General features: G+C 39.8%; 1 protein-coding gene across 2 annotated transcripts in view; it reads right to left on the bottom strand.

Annotated features, from left to right (window-relative positions):
* Positions 1-20,100, bottom strand: part of CHD7 (chromodomain helicase DNA binding protein 7) — a 126,417-nt gene that overhangs the window by 72,544 nt on the left and 33,773 nt on the right. For both annotated transcript variants that reach the window (XM_023508262.1, XM_012812956.2), the window contains exon 2: positions 12,823-13,253. In XM_023508262.1, coding sequence (XP_023364030.1) covers positions 12,823-13,253 — 431 coding nt within the window. The remainder of the gene's footprint in view (positions 1-12,822; positions 13,254-20,100) is intronic.

Raw genomic sequence — 20,100 nt, 5'->3', positions numbered from 1 at the left:
TAATTAGCCTTATTTCCCTAAAGTTAGGTCTCTGAAATACAAAAATATAGCAAAGCAAGCCCAATAACTACAGCCCATGTTCCATAGCACGTCGCTGACAAACATTACTAGGATTTGGATGTTACATATGCCTTTAAGAAAACGTTTTTCATTTCAGTTCCTCATCACCTCTAGAACCTTCGCCTGACCCTCTTTTAGAATGTCCACGTAAATGTTACCTGCCATTTCAATTTTCAAACCATCCTCAAGATTTTCTAACAGCAATTATGTGTTATCCACCATCGAAAACGATACAATCTCATAAATGTTTATTTTTTACTATTTCTAGGGAGCCTCAAATTCTAGTTAATTTTTAAAACAGAAGATACATTTCAAATATTTCATTAAATTTTATTTATTAAAGTTTGTAAGCTCCCAGAAAAGTGTGCTGACAGAATGCATTAAACAGCATGTTTTTAACCTCAGCTACTACAAGAAGAGGCCAAGATATTCACATGCCTCTCAAGCAAAACATTCATCATGTAAAATGTTTCAAAAGTACTGTTACTAGATTAAAAGCATTCAGACATCTAAAATGTATTTTTTCAACTAACAAATAAAACAGGCGATCACCTTAAACTAGTTATTTTTAAACATTCAGAAAACATTTTTGTTTTGTTAACATTTTAGCTCGCACATAAGAAACTAACTTGAAACAATTCAAGATCTTAGCAAACAGCAGTTAGGTTCAGAGTTATTTTTATTTTAAAAAAGAAAAAGGCAGTGTTTTAAAAACTTTTAAGTCCCCCCAAAGATCCACAGAAAGCATAATATGTTTTAAATTAAAAATAATCCATACAACAGTTCCTCATCCAACTGTCCTGGTGTTTATGCTACACATGGACAGAAGTCTCCCCTACTATGAGGCTCCATTTCCAGCATTTATTTCCGCTCTAACTGCCACAAATTATACAATACTACAGCTGAACACTGGGCCCCTTTCCTTTCATGTGCACGCCAAGAGCAATCAGATTACCCTGGTAACCAGCGGTCACATGACCAGCACCTGCTCTTTTGGCTAGATGCCACTGACTAAAGCCATCTGCTTCCCTCAATCAGCTTTCAAACATTCTCAACACCTGCGCTGCAGTGTTTTGTGGTTTCTTTTATCAAATCAGTGCAAAACTGCTTCCAAAACTTTACATATTTCTCAAATTTGTTTAAATCAGAGGTAGGCCTGTCAAAGAGTTGAACCACTGCCAGGTAAAGTGAGTTGGCAGCTCGTGCGTTCCACGGTGACCTCTCAATACCAGAGTGAAGTACACAGTTTAATTTAGTAGGGTTGCCGGGCCCTGCATGCACTGTCCTGCAGGAGTAAAAGGCTTACTACTATCTGGAAGTCGACCAGAGCCTGGGTCTGAGGAAACATCAATTTGCTGAAGGAGAGAAGTGCTAATGATTTTCCATCTGCCCTTCCCAAGAGTGAACTGTACGGAGCCTCCAAGATGGCTGAAAGTCAGACAGGACCTCTCCAAATGTTTAGACAAAAAGCCTGTAGCCAAGGGAAGCACTTACCCCAGATCTGATTACTGAAAGATTTCTAAACTCATTAGACCTTGCTCTATTAATGTCATTCAGAGACAGCTAAGCATTTCCATGCATCAATATACAAATCAAAAAACACCCTAAGAAGTCAGAAAAGGCTACAAAACCCTCAATGTCCACCTAATGACATTACAATCAAGGACAAATTAAGTTATGTAAATTAAATTGCATTTGCTACTATTCTGCAATAAGCTAATCTGGATTTTCAACTCAGTGCTATCCCAAACTACTTTACCCATAAAAACTAAAGTTGAGATTTTTATTTTAACAAATGAAGGTAATACAGAATGGTGAATAAAACCATTGGATTGAGTCAGATACACCTTGGTTCAAGTTCAAACTGTCATTATAAGCTATGACCCTGGATAAGTCACTTAATTTCCCTGAGCTTTAGTTTCCTCTTCTGTAAAAGGTTAATAATAATCATACCTTCCCCCAGGATTTGTTCTGAGGTTTAAATGAGATAATGGCACAGACAGTTAATATTCACACACTCTGGAAGACATCCAGTTATGTCTGGGAAGTATTCTCTGGCCATGGCTCAGACCCATGTGGGTTGAATCAGCAGCAGAGACTTATATACAGGACCCCACCTTCACAGGTAGGGTACCCAGCATCAGACTGATAGAGAAAGAACACAGAACCTACAACAGTGGTTCTCAACCTTCCTAATGCTGCAATGGATTTTTGTTGTTAAAAACGGGTCGTGACCAGGCTCAAAAGAGTAGGGTGTTGGCCCCATATGCCAAAGGTGGCGGGTTCGAACCCAGCCCCAGCCAAAAACTGCAAAAAAAAAAAAAAAAAAAAAACAAAAGCAAAAACAAAAAACGGGAGTGAGGGTTGTGACCCACAGGTTGAGAACAGCTGCTCTATAAGCTAGTCATTATAATTTAAATATGTAAGGTTCAAAATCAGTTTTTTATGTCAAAGCTAAAACCTTGCCATACATATATTCCTCTTCCAAATTATAATAAAAACTTCAACACACAAAAGGGGCATTTCTTTCAGTTGGGGGGATGAGAACGTTGACCAAATATAACATCCTTCAAATTAACACTACGATATTGAAGATGAGGCCACTGAGTCCCTCCTCACCTCTCTAACAGCTGCAGTGCAGCTATTCCTGGGGCCTGGCAGCGTTGGCTGCCACACAGCAACCCCTGAGTGTGTTCATAAGAATCACAGGCCATGTGCAGGGAACACTTTCAAATTCTAGCCCAAAATGGCAGCAGACCTGAGGAACTCACATCTGCCCTCGTTTCTCTCCTGAACCTGCTCTGCCTCTGGCATTTCTCAGCTCAGCATCATGGTCAAGCCCCCCCCCCCCAACATCACATGCAAACCCATTTCCAATGCTATACAGTGACCAGTTAAAATGCAAATCTGACCAAATCTTTTCTTTTGCTTAAAGTCCAATCCTGTATATAGAACATCTAAGATTCTAAGTATTGCTATACCAAGCCCTCTGGAATTTTTGCAACTGGCAACATTAGTTTTTCATACTCTTCCCACATTTCAGGCCCTCTATCCCTTATGCTCTAGGCATATAAAACTATTCTCAACAAGACACGTCTAACTCTTGTCCCAACCTACATATCGGTAAGACTCAGCTTGGACATCACCCATTCCAGGAAACACTTCCTGACTATCACCAGTCTGTACTGGGTATGATCCCCTCACTCCACCTACATGTCACATGATGTACCTACCCCATGCAAGGCATACATGAAACACACACTGCCTGACGGTAACTGACATCACTACAATGCATTAAAATCAAAGCAGGGCATGTATTTGTGTCTTTCTCCAATATCTTCTAAGCTCAAGAAGGGGAGGCACTGAATCCCCTACTTGTATTCCTAGTATCGATTCAGGTGGTTACTTAGAAATGTTAACTGGTGTAATTAAGCAGTGGAAGTAACAGTAATTGACAGCAACACATATAATTCTGTGTGCCAAGCACTACTCTAAATGTTTCTCTCATTAACTCTTTAAGAAAACCTGACATAGCATCTACCTTTATTACTAAACCCATATGAAGTTCAGTAAAATGGGGCTACAGTATGACCAAAATAGAGTGAAATTTAATAATTTTTCAAAACCAATAAAAAAGATACCATTAACATACGTTCCCCTCCCTATTCACAGAGTTCTTTCTTTTCCTGACCCTCATCTCCCATCATTATTGGTATGCCCAAACTGCAGGGCCACTCACATCATCCCAGGAAGCTAGAGACGGAAACAGAGAGCCCTCCCCTCATCAGGCTACAGACAGAGACACAATGTCACCTCATCCTCAAGCTAGACAAGCCCTTGCTGTCTTGGACAGAGAACATTTTCTGAAGATGCTGCTGGAGGCGTGAAGGGCCTCTGCTCCTCCTCCACCAGCTTTACATTCCCTCATAACAGGAGGCTACACTGATGGGCAGCTGGATGTGCTCAGAATCCACTGCTAAGTGACCAAGCTCTACAGTTCTGTGATTACTCCTGATGTCATCAAAGCATATGCCACCTTGATGAGAACCCTTCGAAACAAGCATAGAACACAAATTTTGTATTCATAGACCAATATCCGCACATGGAGGAACATTCTAGGGAATTTACTCACAGAAAAATTCATATCGGCTTACAACTAATAAGAGTCCATAAAAATGGGCTCAGTGCTATTACCTGAAATGGGGTTGGATTCCTCTGAGCTAAAATACAGCATGGATAACTAATTCATTTTGTTAAGAGTACAGCCTTTCAAAACAAGGCTTTATGCAAAGGCCCAGAACTTACCTGATTTATCACAAAATAGACTGCAGTTAAAAACTGATTAGGATGTAAGTCCTTAATAGAAAGAAAATTCAAACAGGAACCATATTGTAGAACCAAAGGTGGTGAGCAGAGTATAGTTAGTTAATGAAGATGTTTGCACAATGTGAGGGAGTTCTCAATCCAACAAGCCTTTCAGATGGGATACTTTAGTGAATACTGGGGAAAATCAACTTTGAGGCTATTCATTGAAAATGAATCAGGTTCATTTTCAGGGACTCAAGTTACCCTAAAATGTTACTAGATAATCTTAAGAGAAGAGCAAAAGGTACTAGAAGCATATTCTTATACTTTATATGCTATAAAGACTTTTTAATAAAGAAGTGACCCTAGTGGGTAAGAAGTAAAAGAGGACACCAGACAGCTCATGGTACAGGCTGTGTGTGGCATAATGCAACTCTACAGACATCTGCCACAGTAAAATCATCAGCTGTCAGGGTCAAGGGCTCAACGGTGGGATAGAAGAGCATCCAGGCTCTCATGTCAAGGGCACAGGATTTCCTTCAGGCCCTGCCTACTATTTGGTAAGTTTTTTAAACAATGAAAAAGAAAATTACAAGCCAGAAAGGCACACAATTATAAATTAGAGCAGTATAAAATGTGATACATCATAAAGTAAAATTAACCCCACAAAATAAAAATTTTAAATAAAGTCCTAAGAGTAAAATGTAATAGTTTAAGTAATAAAATGCAGACAACAGAACAGACTGAGCAAAGACATGAGTCAAACTGTAAATGGCAGATAATAAACCCAAAATTCAACAGCTTAACACGAAGGGCCTTAAGTGAAGTCCCCGGGAATACTCAGCAGACTCCTGCATGGGCGTGCTCTGCTCACAGCTGCCTTGGGCACCTTCCATACTCTAAGTTGCCTGGCCTAGTGTCCACAGACCTTGGTCCAACCAAGTGCCTTGCTGTCCCCAACTCCTAAACTCCACCCACAGATTCCTTGCCTAATTCTTCTAGTTGAAAAAGGGAGAGAAGAGTTGTGAGAGAGCAAAGGTAGAGAAAGAAATTCTATTTTATTTATAAACAACAAACACATTATTTCAACTAAAAATTACTAATTGACTTAAAATTCTTTGAAAGTCACTTGATGAAATATCTATAAAACAAACACCAATTTAATTTAAACTGTTAAGCTATTATAGAATAAAGTACTCCCTCAGTACTAAATTTTTAGGAAAGGAACACCAAAGAAAATTACAAAAGATCTAGAGTCTAATTTCCTTTCATTTAAAATGTGTCTTTCAAACTCAACATACCTTGCCTTTACATTTTATGATCAAACCTTTCCATAGGTGAGGAAGCTGAAGGTCAAAGAGGTTAAATGCTTCATTCCAGGAACTAGCAATCCTAGGATGACCAGAAGCTGCCTGGCTCGTGAGCCCAGGTCCGAGTCCTCAGATTGGCCCCAAAGTGTCTGACACTCCACATGGAGATCACCTCAGGAGTCCAGCACTGGCTATTTACAGTATCTTTCAGGCCTCCGAAACCTTTCCCAGTGAACACCTTCAGTGACCTGGGGCAGTCCCAGGGTAATTTCAAGCCTTTTAATACCATTACGACCCTGCAGTAGAGCTGCAACATTAACCATCCTTTAAAGAAGAATGTTTAAAAATTCCGTTTTTAATACTGAATCTACTCTGAAAGAAAAAAATGACTTTTGTTATGCAGTCAAGAATTAACACTGAAAATCTACCTACAAGTTACTGAGTTCCATGGACTGAATTAAGATGCACCAGAAGTTAACATGGAAAAGAAATCCAGTTAGCTAATAACATTATCTAATCACTGAAGTTAGACACCAGCACTCTGGCTACGTGGTACCACCTGGCATTGTAAAGCAACATTAAAAAATTCAATGAATTCGGTATTACAAAACTGATGCCAAAAGTTATACTTTTCAATTCAAATGGGCCACTGCCATCATCTGTCTTTCTAAGTGCCAAACTATAGAGCCCCTATTTGCCTATTTGTGTCACGTTTTAAGATGCCATTTATTATTTATCCAGAGCAATCCCATGACCCAGGATGGGGGGCAGTGATGGTAACCTCGGTGGTCAGAATGCCAACTCCTAGATTCATTATTATCTTCTCTGTTCAGCCAGGGTGGCTAACACAACAAACGGCCCATGCTGCCCATCCACATTTCAATCAGGTGTATTAGGTGGGATGAGAATTGACAAACCAAAGAAGGAAACATCACCAGGAGAAGCCTAACTCCTATGAAACTATGTCGTTTCTACAGAAGTTAAGGCTACACATAAAATTAGTACTCTCATGAAAGTTTAAGGGTGTTGCCTTTCTAACACTCAAAAAAGAATGATTTCTTTTTCTTAATTCACACTTTATCTCCCTATTTAACATTTTAAAGCTAAGCCACACTTTATTTGTAAATAAAGGTACCTCAGTGAGGACTGGCATTCAGATGAATGACGCTCTGTATAGTGGCTTCACACACGCATTCAGTGATTGATTCAAGGGGGTCCTTTGTCCAGGCAGAGGGCAGAAAGATCTTTATACCCTAAGTTTGTACTTGTCCAGAACTTCATATACTTTCCAAAAGCATTTTCACACATATAGACTTATTTTAAGTTTAAAAAAGTCTATAATTCCTTCTATTCTTTATCTTCCAATCCTAACATCACAACCACATCTACTATATTGTAACACATGAAGCCATCCTAAAATTCCACTTAAGAAAGACTTCAAAGGAACATATCTTAAGAAAATCTCCCTTTAACATCCCACTGCCACTCATGGCCTCCTCACCTCTCAACCTTCATTTGATGGGTACAGTGAGAGTTGAAAGTGAGATCTACATCACCCTCTCCCACATAAACAAAAGTAGCAGCAGGCCCCTGCTTTGAAGTCACGACAGCTCACTGGAGGGCAGAAATGAATCTCCAGCAGGCCCTGTGTGGTCCATCCTGAATCTAGCACAGAACAAGGGTTAGCAAACTTGCTCTCAAGGGTCAGTGTTATTAGGTTCTCTTCCCTCAATGGATAATAAACTAAACTATTACATCAGTGTCTGTACTAAAAAGTGGCTGATGACTCTCACCCTGCTCATTCAGCTGATCTCAGATGAATCAGATAGAGGAAGGGCCCATGGTGGGGCTCCATGTTGGCAATAGGAAGGCCATGAGGTGGTTATCCCAAAGGAAAGGAGGATTTAGGATTGGAAAGCTCCCAATGGCTGCTTTATAGAAGATATGATAACCTTTGGAGCACAAGGAAAAGGCGTACTCTCTCCCAACCCTGACCTGGCCTTGGAGTTGATGAACCAGAGACTGAGGAGGACAGGTAATGAGCAGAGCCACACAACATTCAGGACACTTTTCCTTCTTCGTTCCTTGCCAAGACTCGAAGGACTAGCAACCCATTTAACCACCACAAATTTAAGAAATCTATACCCTTCTCCACAGGCGCAGGGTACAAAATGCTTAATTCTGCCTGAAGACTAAATCATAGCATGTGAGTAAAAGAAAGAACAAGAAAAGGGAAGAAAAGCTATGGATTTAACTTATTTTATTACCCATGTATCTGAAAGGAAGACATCTGACTATCTGGGGGTTGTATTTATTAGCAAAACTGGCTTAATGGTTTGCTTTTGTGCCTTGTCTTTAACAAAATATTTTACATATACAAGAGCACACCATAAAATACGTACAGTTTACCAAAATGGACCACTATTGGGCTTGCTGACTAAAGGAAGACATTTCCCAGGTAAATACTGCCTATATAAGAAAACAGTATCTGAAAAGTTGAGCTCCTCGGAAGAAAGATGCTAAATAAATACTATTTACTACTAATGACTATGACAGTGTGGCTTGCAAACAGTACTTGTACATGTTTTTGATACATTATGTGTTTTTTAAAAATAAAAAATGGCATATTTATTTTATGATTTAAAATAAAATGATTATCTTTACTCTTAATTGAAAATTAACATTCTAGTTTTCTACTAAATTTAAAATGAGGGTGGGGGAGAACAGAACAAGGAACAAAATGTGTCCCTAGAAACTGTATTAGCAACAAGTCTGCATCGCTTCATTTAAGCTTTAGTAGTCAAGTCACAATCTTTGGCAAAGATCCCTTCTTTCTGTACATTCAAAGAATCTTTATGTAGCTAAATGGACCACTAAATCCTTCAAGAGTCATTCAAAGGAAGCACTTCCTCCAAATTCTCCCTCATTTCACAAGGCCCATGTAAGCACAACAGAAAACACATTGAAAAGAATGCACAGCCTCATACTTCAGCTCCATGAATCTTTCTATATGCAAAATTGCATCCTCTCCACAGTCCACAAATGTCTTAGCTCTTATTTTCAGTATTAATCGCCAATATATAACCTATAAGGACACCTGGGGAGAGCACTGGAAAATGGGTGGAAAAATATGTATTTAACGTAAGAGAAAAGGGAAAGAAGGAACATGGCCCATTTTTCTCATCATGATTTTACATGTTCTTTTTCTGAGATGCTGAACATTTTTTTCTGTTTCTCTACCATTCTATGTCACAGCTTCTGGGCAGATTTTTTTTAGGGTCTCCTGCATAGAAAAAAACAGACATCATTATATATTTTAGTTGTTGAAAAGGCCAGTGCTGTGGAAATGGCCACAAATTCAAGCTTCTGTCACTTGACAGACCATGGTAGGATGCTAAATCAGGCCCCGACAACAGCTACCTTTCCTGTGTCCTTTATTACCGAGTGTGTGTGAATGACACAGACCAAGCTCTCTCCCTGCCAGGGACACACAATACAGAGAGAGCCAGACCACCAGCAGGTCACTTCCTTTACCTCCCGTTCAAAGGACAGCATGCTTGTTTAGAACCACAGCAATGCCATGGCACACGAAGACTGCAGAGGAGAGAGGCAAACAGGTCTACACTAAATTTTTCATTCCACTTCCATTTATGTCCTCTATTTCAGCCCTCTGTAGGAAAATTATTTTCTGTATAAACAAATTCATCAAGTTAACTTATTCAAGGATGGAAATAACTGGTATCACATAACATTTTGCAAAACAAAATTGCCACTGTTGTATTTCAGTGCTTAAAAGCAAACTGCTATGGCAATTCAAACCCAGTACTAACATAACCCAAACCCCCTATTACCTTCATCACTGCATATTCAATTTACATAATTATTCTGCTATGCTATTCAGAATTTACATGTAGTTGTATGCATTCTAGTTATCCTTGCTTCAGGGATGCTATTTCCTTTCCACACTTAGTAGAACAAGGAGACCACAACTCAGCATACTCAAATCATTTGACCAATAGAAACAATGTGGCTCAACAGAATTATGACTTGCTTTGTTAATTTACTTAAAATTTCAGGGCTGGGCATGGTGGCTCATGCCTGTAATCCTAGCACTCTAGGAGGTCAAGACGGATGGATTGCCTGAGCTCAGAGGTTCGAGACCAGCCTGAGCAAGAGCAAGACCCTATCTCTAAAAATAGCCAGGCATTGTGGTGGGCACCTATAGTCCCAGCTACGTGGGAGGCTGAGGCAAGAGAATCGCTTGAGCCCAAGGGGTCTGATGTTGCTGTGAGCTATGATGCCAGGACACTCTACTAGGGCAAGAGAGTGAGATTCTGTCTTAAAAAGAAAAAAAAATTTCAATTCAATTATCATATGCTTGCACAGCTATCCCCATCTGACCATCCACAACAGGAAAGTTTCTGGGGAAAAGTCCTTACCACACTTCATTGTAAATCAGCAAGTGGCCCTGTAAGTTGTCAGATGACCAGGGCCAACAGAGGTCCCACCAACACTCTGGGTTCCGCCCCCTCTCCCCCCAGCATGACCTAAGTCCCTGGGCTATATTCCATCAGTTCCCATCTAACCTGCACATCCCCAGACCTGTCAGAAATGTTCCCTTCAATTATTTTCACAGCACTTGGAATAAAAGCAACTATTGCCTATGCAGGCATTGACTGAGACTATTAGTCAAAAGCAAAGAAGTGGGGGAAAAGTACCGCACTTGCTCTTTAGCAGAAAATACACCCTCTTCTTCCTACCCAAAGCATATGATTCCAGTGCAAAGTCATTACTCAGATTCAGCAATGCCAGACACTTGGCTTTGCACGGGCTCCCACTCACAGCCTGGAATGGACAGCTAATGGCATATCTGTTAGGTGCGCACTGAACGTTTCTCTCCCGGATACACGGGGACTACATCTGCCTCCAGGAGGCATGGCATACCCAGGACTGACTAGGCTTGATGCCCTAAGTTCCACACAGTTGTTTAGAGCTGTTAGGGAAATTTTAGCAACTTTCATTGTTAAAAACATTTTGTTATCTTTCTATCCACAGGAAGTAAAGGCATATAAACTATAAGAAGTTTTTAAAGATAGTCTCATCAGATTTAGACTCAGAACTTGAAAAAAATACACTTAGAAATTCATGACAACATCCAAGATACAGTATTATTGTCTTTTTTTAACCAACTTTTACTATTAGGTGATAAATTCAAAACTGATGAAAACTAAAGCCAGATATACCTTGATGTTAAAATTAATGCTCATGCTGTACTTTCTGACCTCAAGAAAGCTTCTTTAGAACACAGGTTCCTATATTTTATGTCACAGGAAAAGAACACATTCTGGTTTAGGCTGCTCTGCCTTCTTTCTCCTGGGGAGAAAAAAGTACATTTTTCCCACCAAAAGCACAGTATTTAGATTTAGGCAATTACATTTTTTAAAAACCACTTTATGAAGTCAGGCTGAAATTCTACCTATGTCTTCCTTCCTCACTATTTTAACACTTAAAATACTACTTGCAAATAAGTACTTAATAAAATATTTCTTAATAAATTTTATAATGGGCTGAGTTTAAAAGAATGTCCATGAGGAGGAAAAAAACTGATGGAAATTAAGAAATCACTTATGCAGCATCAAAGAAAGCTCCTAAGTAAATGGAAATATTATCTGTAAGACTGAGTTAATGAACACAATTCAGTTATTCTAGTACTACAAAGGTACTAAGGGCAAAATATTTTAAATAACTACGATTCAGACTTTCAAAGCACCACATAATAATGTATTTGTAGCTCAAGCGGCTAGGGCGCCAGCCATATACACCTGAGTTGGTAGGTTCGAATCCAGCCCCAGCCTGCCAAACAACAATGTCAACTGCAACAAAAAATAGCTGAGCGTCTGTAGTCCCTGCTACTTTGGAGGCTGAGGCAAGAGAATCGCTTAAGCCCAAGAGTTTGAGGTTGCTGTGAGCTGCGATGTCATAGCACTCTACCAAGGGGGACATAGTGAGACTCTGTCTCAAAAAAAAAAAAAAATGTATTTGGGGTTGTTTAGGTATTTTTTAGCAGGAAGTTGGCAGCCCAAGTTTGTTCTTTTGCTTTGAGGCAACACTTTTCTAGCCAAAGAGTTCATCTCCTCTACCTGCACCCTGTGCCTGTCTGCACACACAGATCAGCCCGTCAGTGAAAGGTTTACAGGTCAGCGATCTCAAAAAGTTCATAGCAAGTGCAGAATCCAGCGTGTACATGTGCACCCAGGGGTGTGTTTCCATGTGCTGGTGAGGACTGCAGTGTGACATGTTTTCTAACAAAGTTCGCAAACAGGTTCAGATTAACCAAGGCTGACCATACTTCCATCTGGAAACTATATTTTCTAACATGAGCCATATTCTGAAAAACAGATTCAGATGTTTGGAACTGGTTCAGAACAGTTGTAAGAAATGTTCAGTACAAATGAAAAAAATTAGTCTTCAATGTCTTCTCCTTTCAGCTTTTCTTACTGAATAAATATGCCTTCTGGGGGGCCAGAGAATTGGTGGGTGAAATATGGAATAAGGAGGCTCTTCCCCAGAACTTCAGATTCATGCTATCCTTGACTGCACAGCTAATGGATAAGTGCCATTTGTTTTCTTCCGTGTTGCCTAGTAGGACTGTAACCCTGCCCCTAGAAGGCTTACTCCACAAAGTGGAAAGAATTAATTCTCCTTTTCTGACTTCTGGGAAACAAGGGCTGAAATACTCAGTGAACAACACAGCAACCTTTCTTTCTCCTATAATCCTTCCTGCTCACTTCTGCATCTTCAATGAAAATGAGGCTGCTGGTCTACACTCACAAATAATTATGCTGTTAACTTGGGTCCATTTTTTAGATGACCAATTTATATAAAAATACAAGAAACTGATTTCTAAGTAATAAATAATTTTTATCCAGCAAGATCTCTAAATCAACAGTTCATAATAATTAAATCTTAAATTTCAGAATGCATAAAAACCTTAACTTTTTAGTTTGGATATTAGGGAAAGCAGCTCAGTAATAAGGAAAATCCACATGCCACCCTCCCACTCCCCCCATTTCACAGGACAGAGTGGCATGGCACTCACTGCTCTATTGCCAGTGTTTTGTGGTTGCTGCTTCTGCCCACAGCCTACCTTGACTTTTTGCTGGATTTGGGTTTTGGCGTGGCAGTTTTTGCTTTCTTTTCCTTTGGCTCTTTGGGAATCTTAGGGGCTTTCGGGGTCTTGGGTTCCTTGGGCTCTTTTTTCTCCTTGGATTCTTTCGGTTCCTTCGGATCTTTTTTTGTCTTTGACCTTTTCTTTTTCTTTTTTTCTTCTTGGGACCCATCCAGTGAGTTCCTATTTAGTTCTTGGTTATCAACCCCACCAGGGAAATCATCTTTACTAAAACTTTTACTGGGATCCTCTGCAACAATGTGGTTGTTTTTCTTTTTCTTCTTTTTTTGCTGTGGCTGCTGCTCTATTGACGGTAGGTAATCATCACTCTTCACTAGCTGAGCATTCGGCCCACTAACCTGAGTCATATCCGGCACTGGTTTCTCTAGAAAGGGCTCCGATGGAGAATGCTAAGAAACACAAATAGGAACTGAAATTAGTTTATCATTCTTTGTAGTGAAGAAAGAAACTGAAAGTTAGGGCTAATTTTCTAAAACTTATTCTATATTTCAAGGCAGCAAATACAGTTGTACAATCTATCATTTTTCTCTCATCCAAAAAATGTTTCAGAAAAAAGCCTTTAAATAAGAAAATAAAAACATTAGTAACTCAGTACAAAATCAGTTTAAGAATAAAAATATATATCATTTAGCTGAAACACTGTCCATTTTTTAAACAGCCTATGTGAAAAATGGATGACAAAACAGCAGCAAAAGCTAAACCACAAGGATCTAGGAGAGCTCTTCTCCCAGGCAGGAATGGGAACGCAAATCAAAAGTATAGAAATGAACCATTTACAAAGAAAAGAAAAAACCAGCTTGCTGAACACTGTAAGACTTGCTGCTGTGAAAGTCAGAAACCAAAGTGTAAACACAATACATAAATCTTACATAGTACAGATCATTTCTGTCAAATTAAAAGCACACATTCAAACAATGATTTTGGATTAATTAAACGTCTTGTACTGATACGCAATATAGACAATGTTCATCTTAACTTCTTAAAGCTTTATCTTTCAAAATTTAACTGAAGGAGAGAAAGAACCCAAATCATTAATGTGATAGGCCTTGCAGAAGATTCTTGACATTCATAAGGGATACACTCAGAAATTGTCTTAAATATAGTAAAAAATACCAACGATTGGGATGGTATGCTGCCTGGTCAGCTGAGGTCAGAGTAAGTGACTCTTGTATACAGCAGCCCTGCAGCTGACAATCCAAACCAGGGAAGGCCTGGCTAGCTTATCAGCCATACCATAAATTACGATATCAAATGAACTTTACATTCAATGAAATACTGGAAAATGGTAAATCTGCAAATGTCACTCATTTTTTTCTTCTGGCACATAATAGTAACTGTGATATAAACAATCTTACTACGTGCCAGGCATGTACTTTATGCCCAGGATAACATTCATCCCCACACGGGCCCCAAAGGTTGGGTGATTCTTCTAATTTTAATAGTGGAGGACAATGACACTTTAAGATGAAGTAACTTGCCCAAGGAGGAACAGATGGTAAGTGAGAGAACGGAGACTAACATCAAAGCCAAGAGCTCCAGAGCCCCATGCTTCACCATGAGACCTACAAAACTGGGGCAGGCAGGAGAGTCCAGGTCTACGTCTGTACAGACTCAAGATGAATGTATATAACCCAAGGTTTTGCCATAAACAAAAAAGGCAGGCTAAAAATAAGCATTGAAATAGTTACTATAAAATGGATTGCAATGAAACTAATGTTTTGAGCATCTATATGATGCCATGCCCTGAGCTATATGCTTTTTGTATGTTAACTCACCTGAATCTCACAGGAAAATGTGATATTTTACTCCCTTCTTTTAGAAAGGAAGAAATCAAGGAGTTGATATGGTCACCCACGTCCACACAGCAAGGGACAAAGCTGAGATCTGAATCTAAGTTTCCTAATCCAATGCTCTTATGTCTCTGCCCATCTCCTCTTGAAATCTTATACATAGCATCTTTCTGGAAAAGGCTCCACAGGTTTCGTTCTATTTCCAAAGTGTTCAGTGACCCAGAGAGCATTTAAAAAAAAGAAAAGGATCACTGACTGAGAAGGAAGTGGCTATATTGTTATAATTAAACTCTGAGTTATGAGATTAAAATTTTAGTCTGGGCAGGTGCAGCAGCTCACACCTGTAATCCTAGCATTCTGAGAGGCCAAGTAGGGTATATTATTTGAGCTCAGGAGTTCAAGACCAGCCTGAGCAAGAGACCCCATCTCTACTAAAAATAGAAAAACTGGCTGGGTGTTGTGGCAGGCACATGTAGTCCCAACTACTCATGAGGCTAGGGCAAAAGGATCTCTTGAGCCCAAGAGTCTGAGGTTGCTGTGAGCTATGATGCCATGGCAAAGAGTGAGACTCTGTCTAAAAAAAAGGAAGGAAGGAAAGAAAGAAGGGATTTAATTTGGGTTCTACTATTAGCTGTATTATCTGGAAAAAAAAAAAATCACTTTACCTATCTAGGGTTCAGTTTCTTCTTCTGAGAAATGAAGGGTTTGGGCTAGGTGATTTCCAGTTTATTCCAAAATCCTACAGTATTTAAAAAAAAAATCATAAAATACTTATTGCCCTTTCTTGGTCATAAATAAGAGGGAATAAACCTGAAAAAAAAAATAAGGACATATAGGAAGAGAGAGAAACAAGATCAAAGTTTAAGGAAGGGCTCACAAACATAAATCTAAATGGGCAGATTTCAATACCAGGATAACACTGCAAACCAAACGCTGGAAAAGTGAGCCCCCATCCCTCTACTTTCCCTCACAAACACTCTTAAACATCAACAGAGGTACTGTCAAATTATCATTACCTGCGTATTAATGGGACCTTATTATAGTTAAGCGATGTAAGTTGAGTTACTATTTCCTAATATAATTAAAAAGGAAAAGCCATATCATTTTCATAAGGGGCATAGAAATCAAACTTATTTGGGACAAGCTATGTTTCAGGAAATGGAAAAAAAGTTGTTTCAAGAAAGAGAAGGAAAAAGGAAAGCCTAAACAATGATTAAAACTTGGGGTGGTGGATTAATTCCAGGTATGTTTACCTTCCCTTAATCTGCATGGCATTAACTCTAGTAACAGAACACCAGCTTTTATTGAGTGATTCTCTGGTACACATTTATGCATTAAAAAAATTCACAATACAAAAAGACAAAGTTCATCTACACACTGCAGCACATCAATCATTTTGGATGTTCCTTTTGGTAATAAAGGAAGTCATTAATTAGCAACTCAGTAAAAAATTTCATCTTTCATAAGGAAGAAAAAAGTAAAGATTACATATAAGAAAAGTATTAATCCTGTTTCGTATGCAGCAGAATTATGTTTTGGTACTATGTGAAATAGGGTGAAAAAGGTGCTCAGAAATATTATAGTGTTTACCAGACCCACATCTCCTTAAATCTTTTAGAGAAAAGCTGTTTTTGTAAACATTTAACAAAGAACAGATGGCCCGCCTTAATCATATGGGGAAAAAAACCTGGAGCTCCCAGTAATACCCTGACAAAGTCTCCTCGGCCCAGCTATGCCCCCCCACCCCCCACCAGACGCATGGTGTGGTCTTCTCTAATGCTATTTAATTTTACGGCAGACGTTTTCCCATCACTTCCCACTGCCTGACAGGTAATCAATGCCATTACCATCTGATATTACTATATAGGGTATTCCTAAAACCTCTCCTTTTAGAGCAAATGTGAGAAAATGTTAGCTACCAACGCTAATTTTAAATATATCCTATAAGATTTTCTGCTTGGTGTATTTTTCTATCATAACTCCATGTGCCTTTTGGAATATTGTAAAATATATAAGGACTGTGCCACAAACTTATAGAACTCAAACAGCATGACTAATATTTAAACCAATTACCACAAGTTGAAGATAATTATTTTTATCTTCACTGTTTGCAACATATAAACTAGAAAAAACACATGTTATCTTATAGCAAACGGCAAAATGGAAAGGATGCAAATTTAATCAAAGGAGATCTGAGATCAGGGGAGTGAGGGCGTCCCTCTATCTGACCCAAAATGCTCAGGAGCATGATAAGGAGAAAACGGAAGAGTTTGTAAAAAGAAACTTTTATTTATCACAACTGTGGTTTTCTTCCAAGATTCATCAGCATTTTCTGACTCTAAAATTTACCTTATTTCATCATATTTTGCATCAATTACATTCCTGAACCCTCACCTGTCAGCAATTTCAAGTAACATGAGTGAACAACGTAATATTAACAGTGCGCAATGATCTCAACACTCATAGTCTCTACAGATTAGCACTGTGTAATATAGGGCAGCTATGGATAAACATTTTATTTAAAGACAAATGTGAGTGTATACGTTATGTATTTATTTACATGCCAACAAGTCTAAAACCAAAATAACACTTTACAGAAAAAGAAAAGATGCTACTAACCAGACTAGAATAACATGGTAGGCCTACAGTCCTAAAGACAAAAGCCTCCTTAAAATTCACCCTACAGGGAGGCAATGGAGGGGGAGGATTGTAAGCTCAGAGAAAATAAGATTCTGATGAAGAAGAGGCAGGTCGATCAAGACCCAAGTAATAATAAATACAAGTTCTAAACATACTAAACTATAGTGTAAATGGTTCGTAAAAATACAGATCTCAAGCAGTCTTTAAGATTAAAATATACTATTCAGTAATTTTAAAATGGCTTTGGAGACAGATTTCTATTACTGAAACTCTTGTATTTTTTCCAGTATTCCCCAAGTTCTTGAGCACTCTACATGCATGATTCTCAACCAGTGTGAGATGATCTTAGGTGTGCTATGAAAATTTTTAAAGATCATTAATTATTTTCAAAGGAACAAAGTACAAATAAGTATATTCTTTTTTTTAAAACTTCTTTTGTTGATTAACATAATTTAAGTGTGCCACAAAAGTTTAACTATAGGTCCAAGTGTGCCATGAGATTTAAAAAAGGTTGAAAAACACTGCTTTATGCTCTTCAAAAACAGAATTCTGGTATGAAAACCAAACCTTAATCTTCAGCCAAAAGTATATGTAATCATTCAAAAGAACATTTAGCAAAAGGTTCAGTTAAGTCCCATTGAGACTGTAACAATGCCAATTGATAAAAAGAAGATGCACTCAATAGCTGGGTCAACTTCACTTATTTATTCAACAAATATTTGAGGCTGCAACGGTAAACGAGGCAGCCTCAGTACCATATGGGAAAGAGCGCAGAGCACCTAACCCAGGCCGAGACCAAGGAGGCTTCCCAGGCTTCCTGAAAGAAGCTGGCCTGGGTTAGGACAGAAGGGGAGGGTACAGCTGGCCAGGGGGCCACTCCTCAATAGAACTGGCCTGACAATAAAATCTGCCTAGAACTGGATGACTAGAGGCATGAAAATGCACTCCAAGCAAGCTTTTTAAACCTTCTCCGTGAGGGAGTACAGAAAAAATGAGCAGATACTAGCCTGAGTAAACAGAAGTACTTTTAACTTTGATTCTTTGATATGAAATAAGTACAAAAATATTCTATTTTATTTATTTTATTTTTGAGACAGAGTCTCACTGTGACACCCTGGGCAGAGCACCATGGCATTCATAGCTTATAACAACCCACTTGGGCTCAGAGGCTCACGCCTATAAATCCTTGCATTCTGGGAGGCTGAGGCGGGTGTACTGCCTGAGCTCACAAATTCTAGAACAGCCTGAGCCAGAGCAAGACCCCGCCTCTAAAAAAAAAAATAGGTGGCGGCAGTGCCTATGGCTCAAAGGAGTAAGGACCTGGCCCCATATGCTGGAGGTGGAAAAAAAAAAAATAGCTGGGCATTGTGGCACGTGCCTGTGGTCCCTGCTACTGGAGAGGCTAAGGCAAGAAAATCGCTTGAGCCGAAAGTTTGAGGTTGCCGAGAGTTGTGATGCCATGGGACTCTACCCAGGGTGACAGCTTGAGACTGTCTCAAAAAAAAAAACTCTTGGGCTTGGGTGAGCCTCTTGCCTCAGCCTCCCAAGTAGCTGGGCCTACAGATGCCTGCCACAATGCTGGGCTATTTTTAGAGATGGGGTCTCACACTTGCTCAAGCAATCCACCTGCCTCAGCCCAACTCCTGAGCTCAAGCAATCCACCTGTCTCAGCCTTCCAGAGTGCCAGGTATAAACACATTTTTAATTAGCAGAGTCCAAAATAATGAACTGAACATTCATGTTAAATTTACTGTTGAATAGTTTCACATCAGATACAGAATTCTGAGATTCTTCTCCCTACTTAGGAGTGGAGCTATTCCATAGGAACCATCAAATAGCATTTTTAATGTGTAAAATGCTACACTATAGTGTTTCTATCATCAGTTTGACTGAAATAAAACATGGCACTAGAACTTCACCAATGATAAACTTTTTTCTAAATGCCTGTCTAACTGGAATAAAGCTTCCTCCCAGTGGGCAAGAACAGGGTGTTGTTCACGGCTCCTTCACTCTCTGCTCTACCCTTTGTTGACCGCCCTTCCAGTTGACCACCTGTCCTGTCTATATTCTCCAGCCACATGACTGAACAGGCTGTCCACCCAGGCCTAGGTGCTGTGCCACAGGCCTAAGGGCACCAGTGAGCAAAGGGTGGCTCTGTTGGCCCAGAGCTACACTACTACACCAGCAAGAGCCCCTCCAGCCTGGCCCTCAAGGCAGTGGGAAGGGGTCTGAGGAGAGTGACAGCAGCAAGAGCCCCTCCAGCCCGGCCCTCCTCAAGGCAGTGGGAAGGGGTCTGAGAGTGATACCACCAAGACATAGGGAGGCCCTAAGCCCTCCAGTGACACTGCTGAATCATGTTCTCTTTAACTATTTAAAGTACAGTTCATGTGCCGTGTGCTCTGTGGAGTGTTCTACAGGCCTCTTCTCTTCAGTTCTATGATAATCCTATGATGCTGGTGGGTCAGCAGTATTACTGCTGCTTAATAAACGACAGAACTGAAGCTTTTAGATTAAAGGTATATACAGCTAAAAAGTGGCAAAGCTAAAACTGTTTTCAGTTGCCTAACACAGGAACTGTTGCTACAAAATCCATGTGATTAACCAAGCCTCCTCTGAGAAGCTCTGGAATATGATCAGGTCCCCGTATTGCTAGTGCATAGCTACACAGGGCGGCTGTGGAGCTCTCCAGTCCACAGCTAGATGGGGCGGCTGCGGAGCTCTCCAGTCCACAGCTGGACGGGGCGGCTGCGGAGCTCTCCAGTCCACAGCTGGACGGGGCGGCTGCGGAGCTCTCCAGTCCACAGCT

Source organism: Otolemur garnettii, unplaced genomic scaffold, assembly GCF_000181295.1.
Source record: "Otolemur garnettii isolate 467f Iridium unplaced genomic scaffold, OtoGar3 scaffold00234, whole genome shotgun sequence".
NCBI classification, from domain to species: Eukaryota; Metazoa; Chordata; class Mammalia; order Primates; family Galagidae; genus Otolemur; species Otolemur garnettii.
Note: the sequence above shows the minus strand (reverse complement) of the source record. Positions and strands in the feature narration are given on the sequence as shown.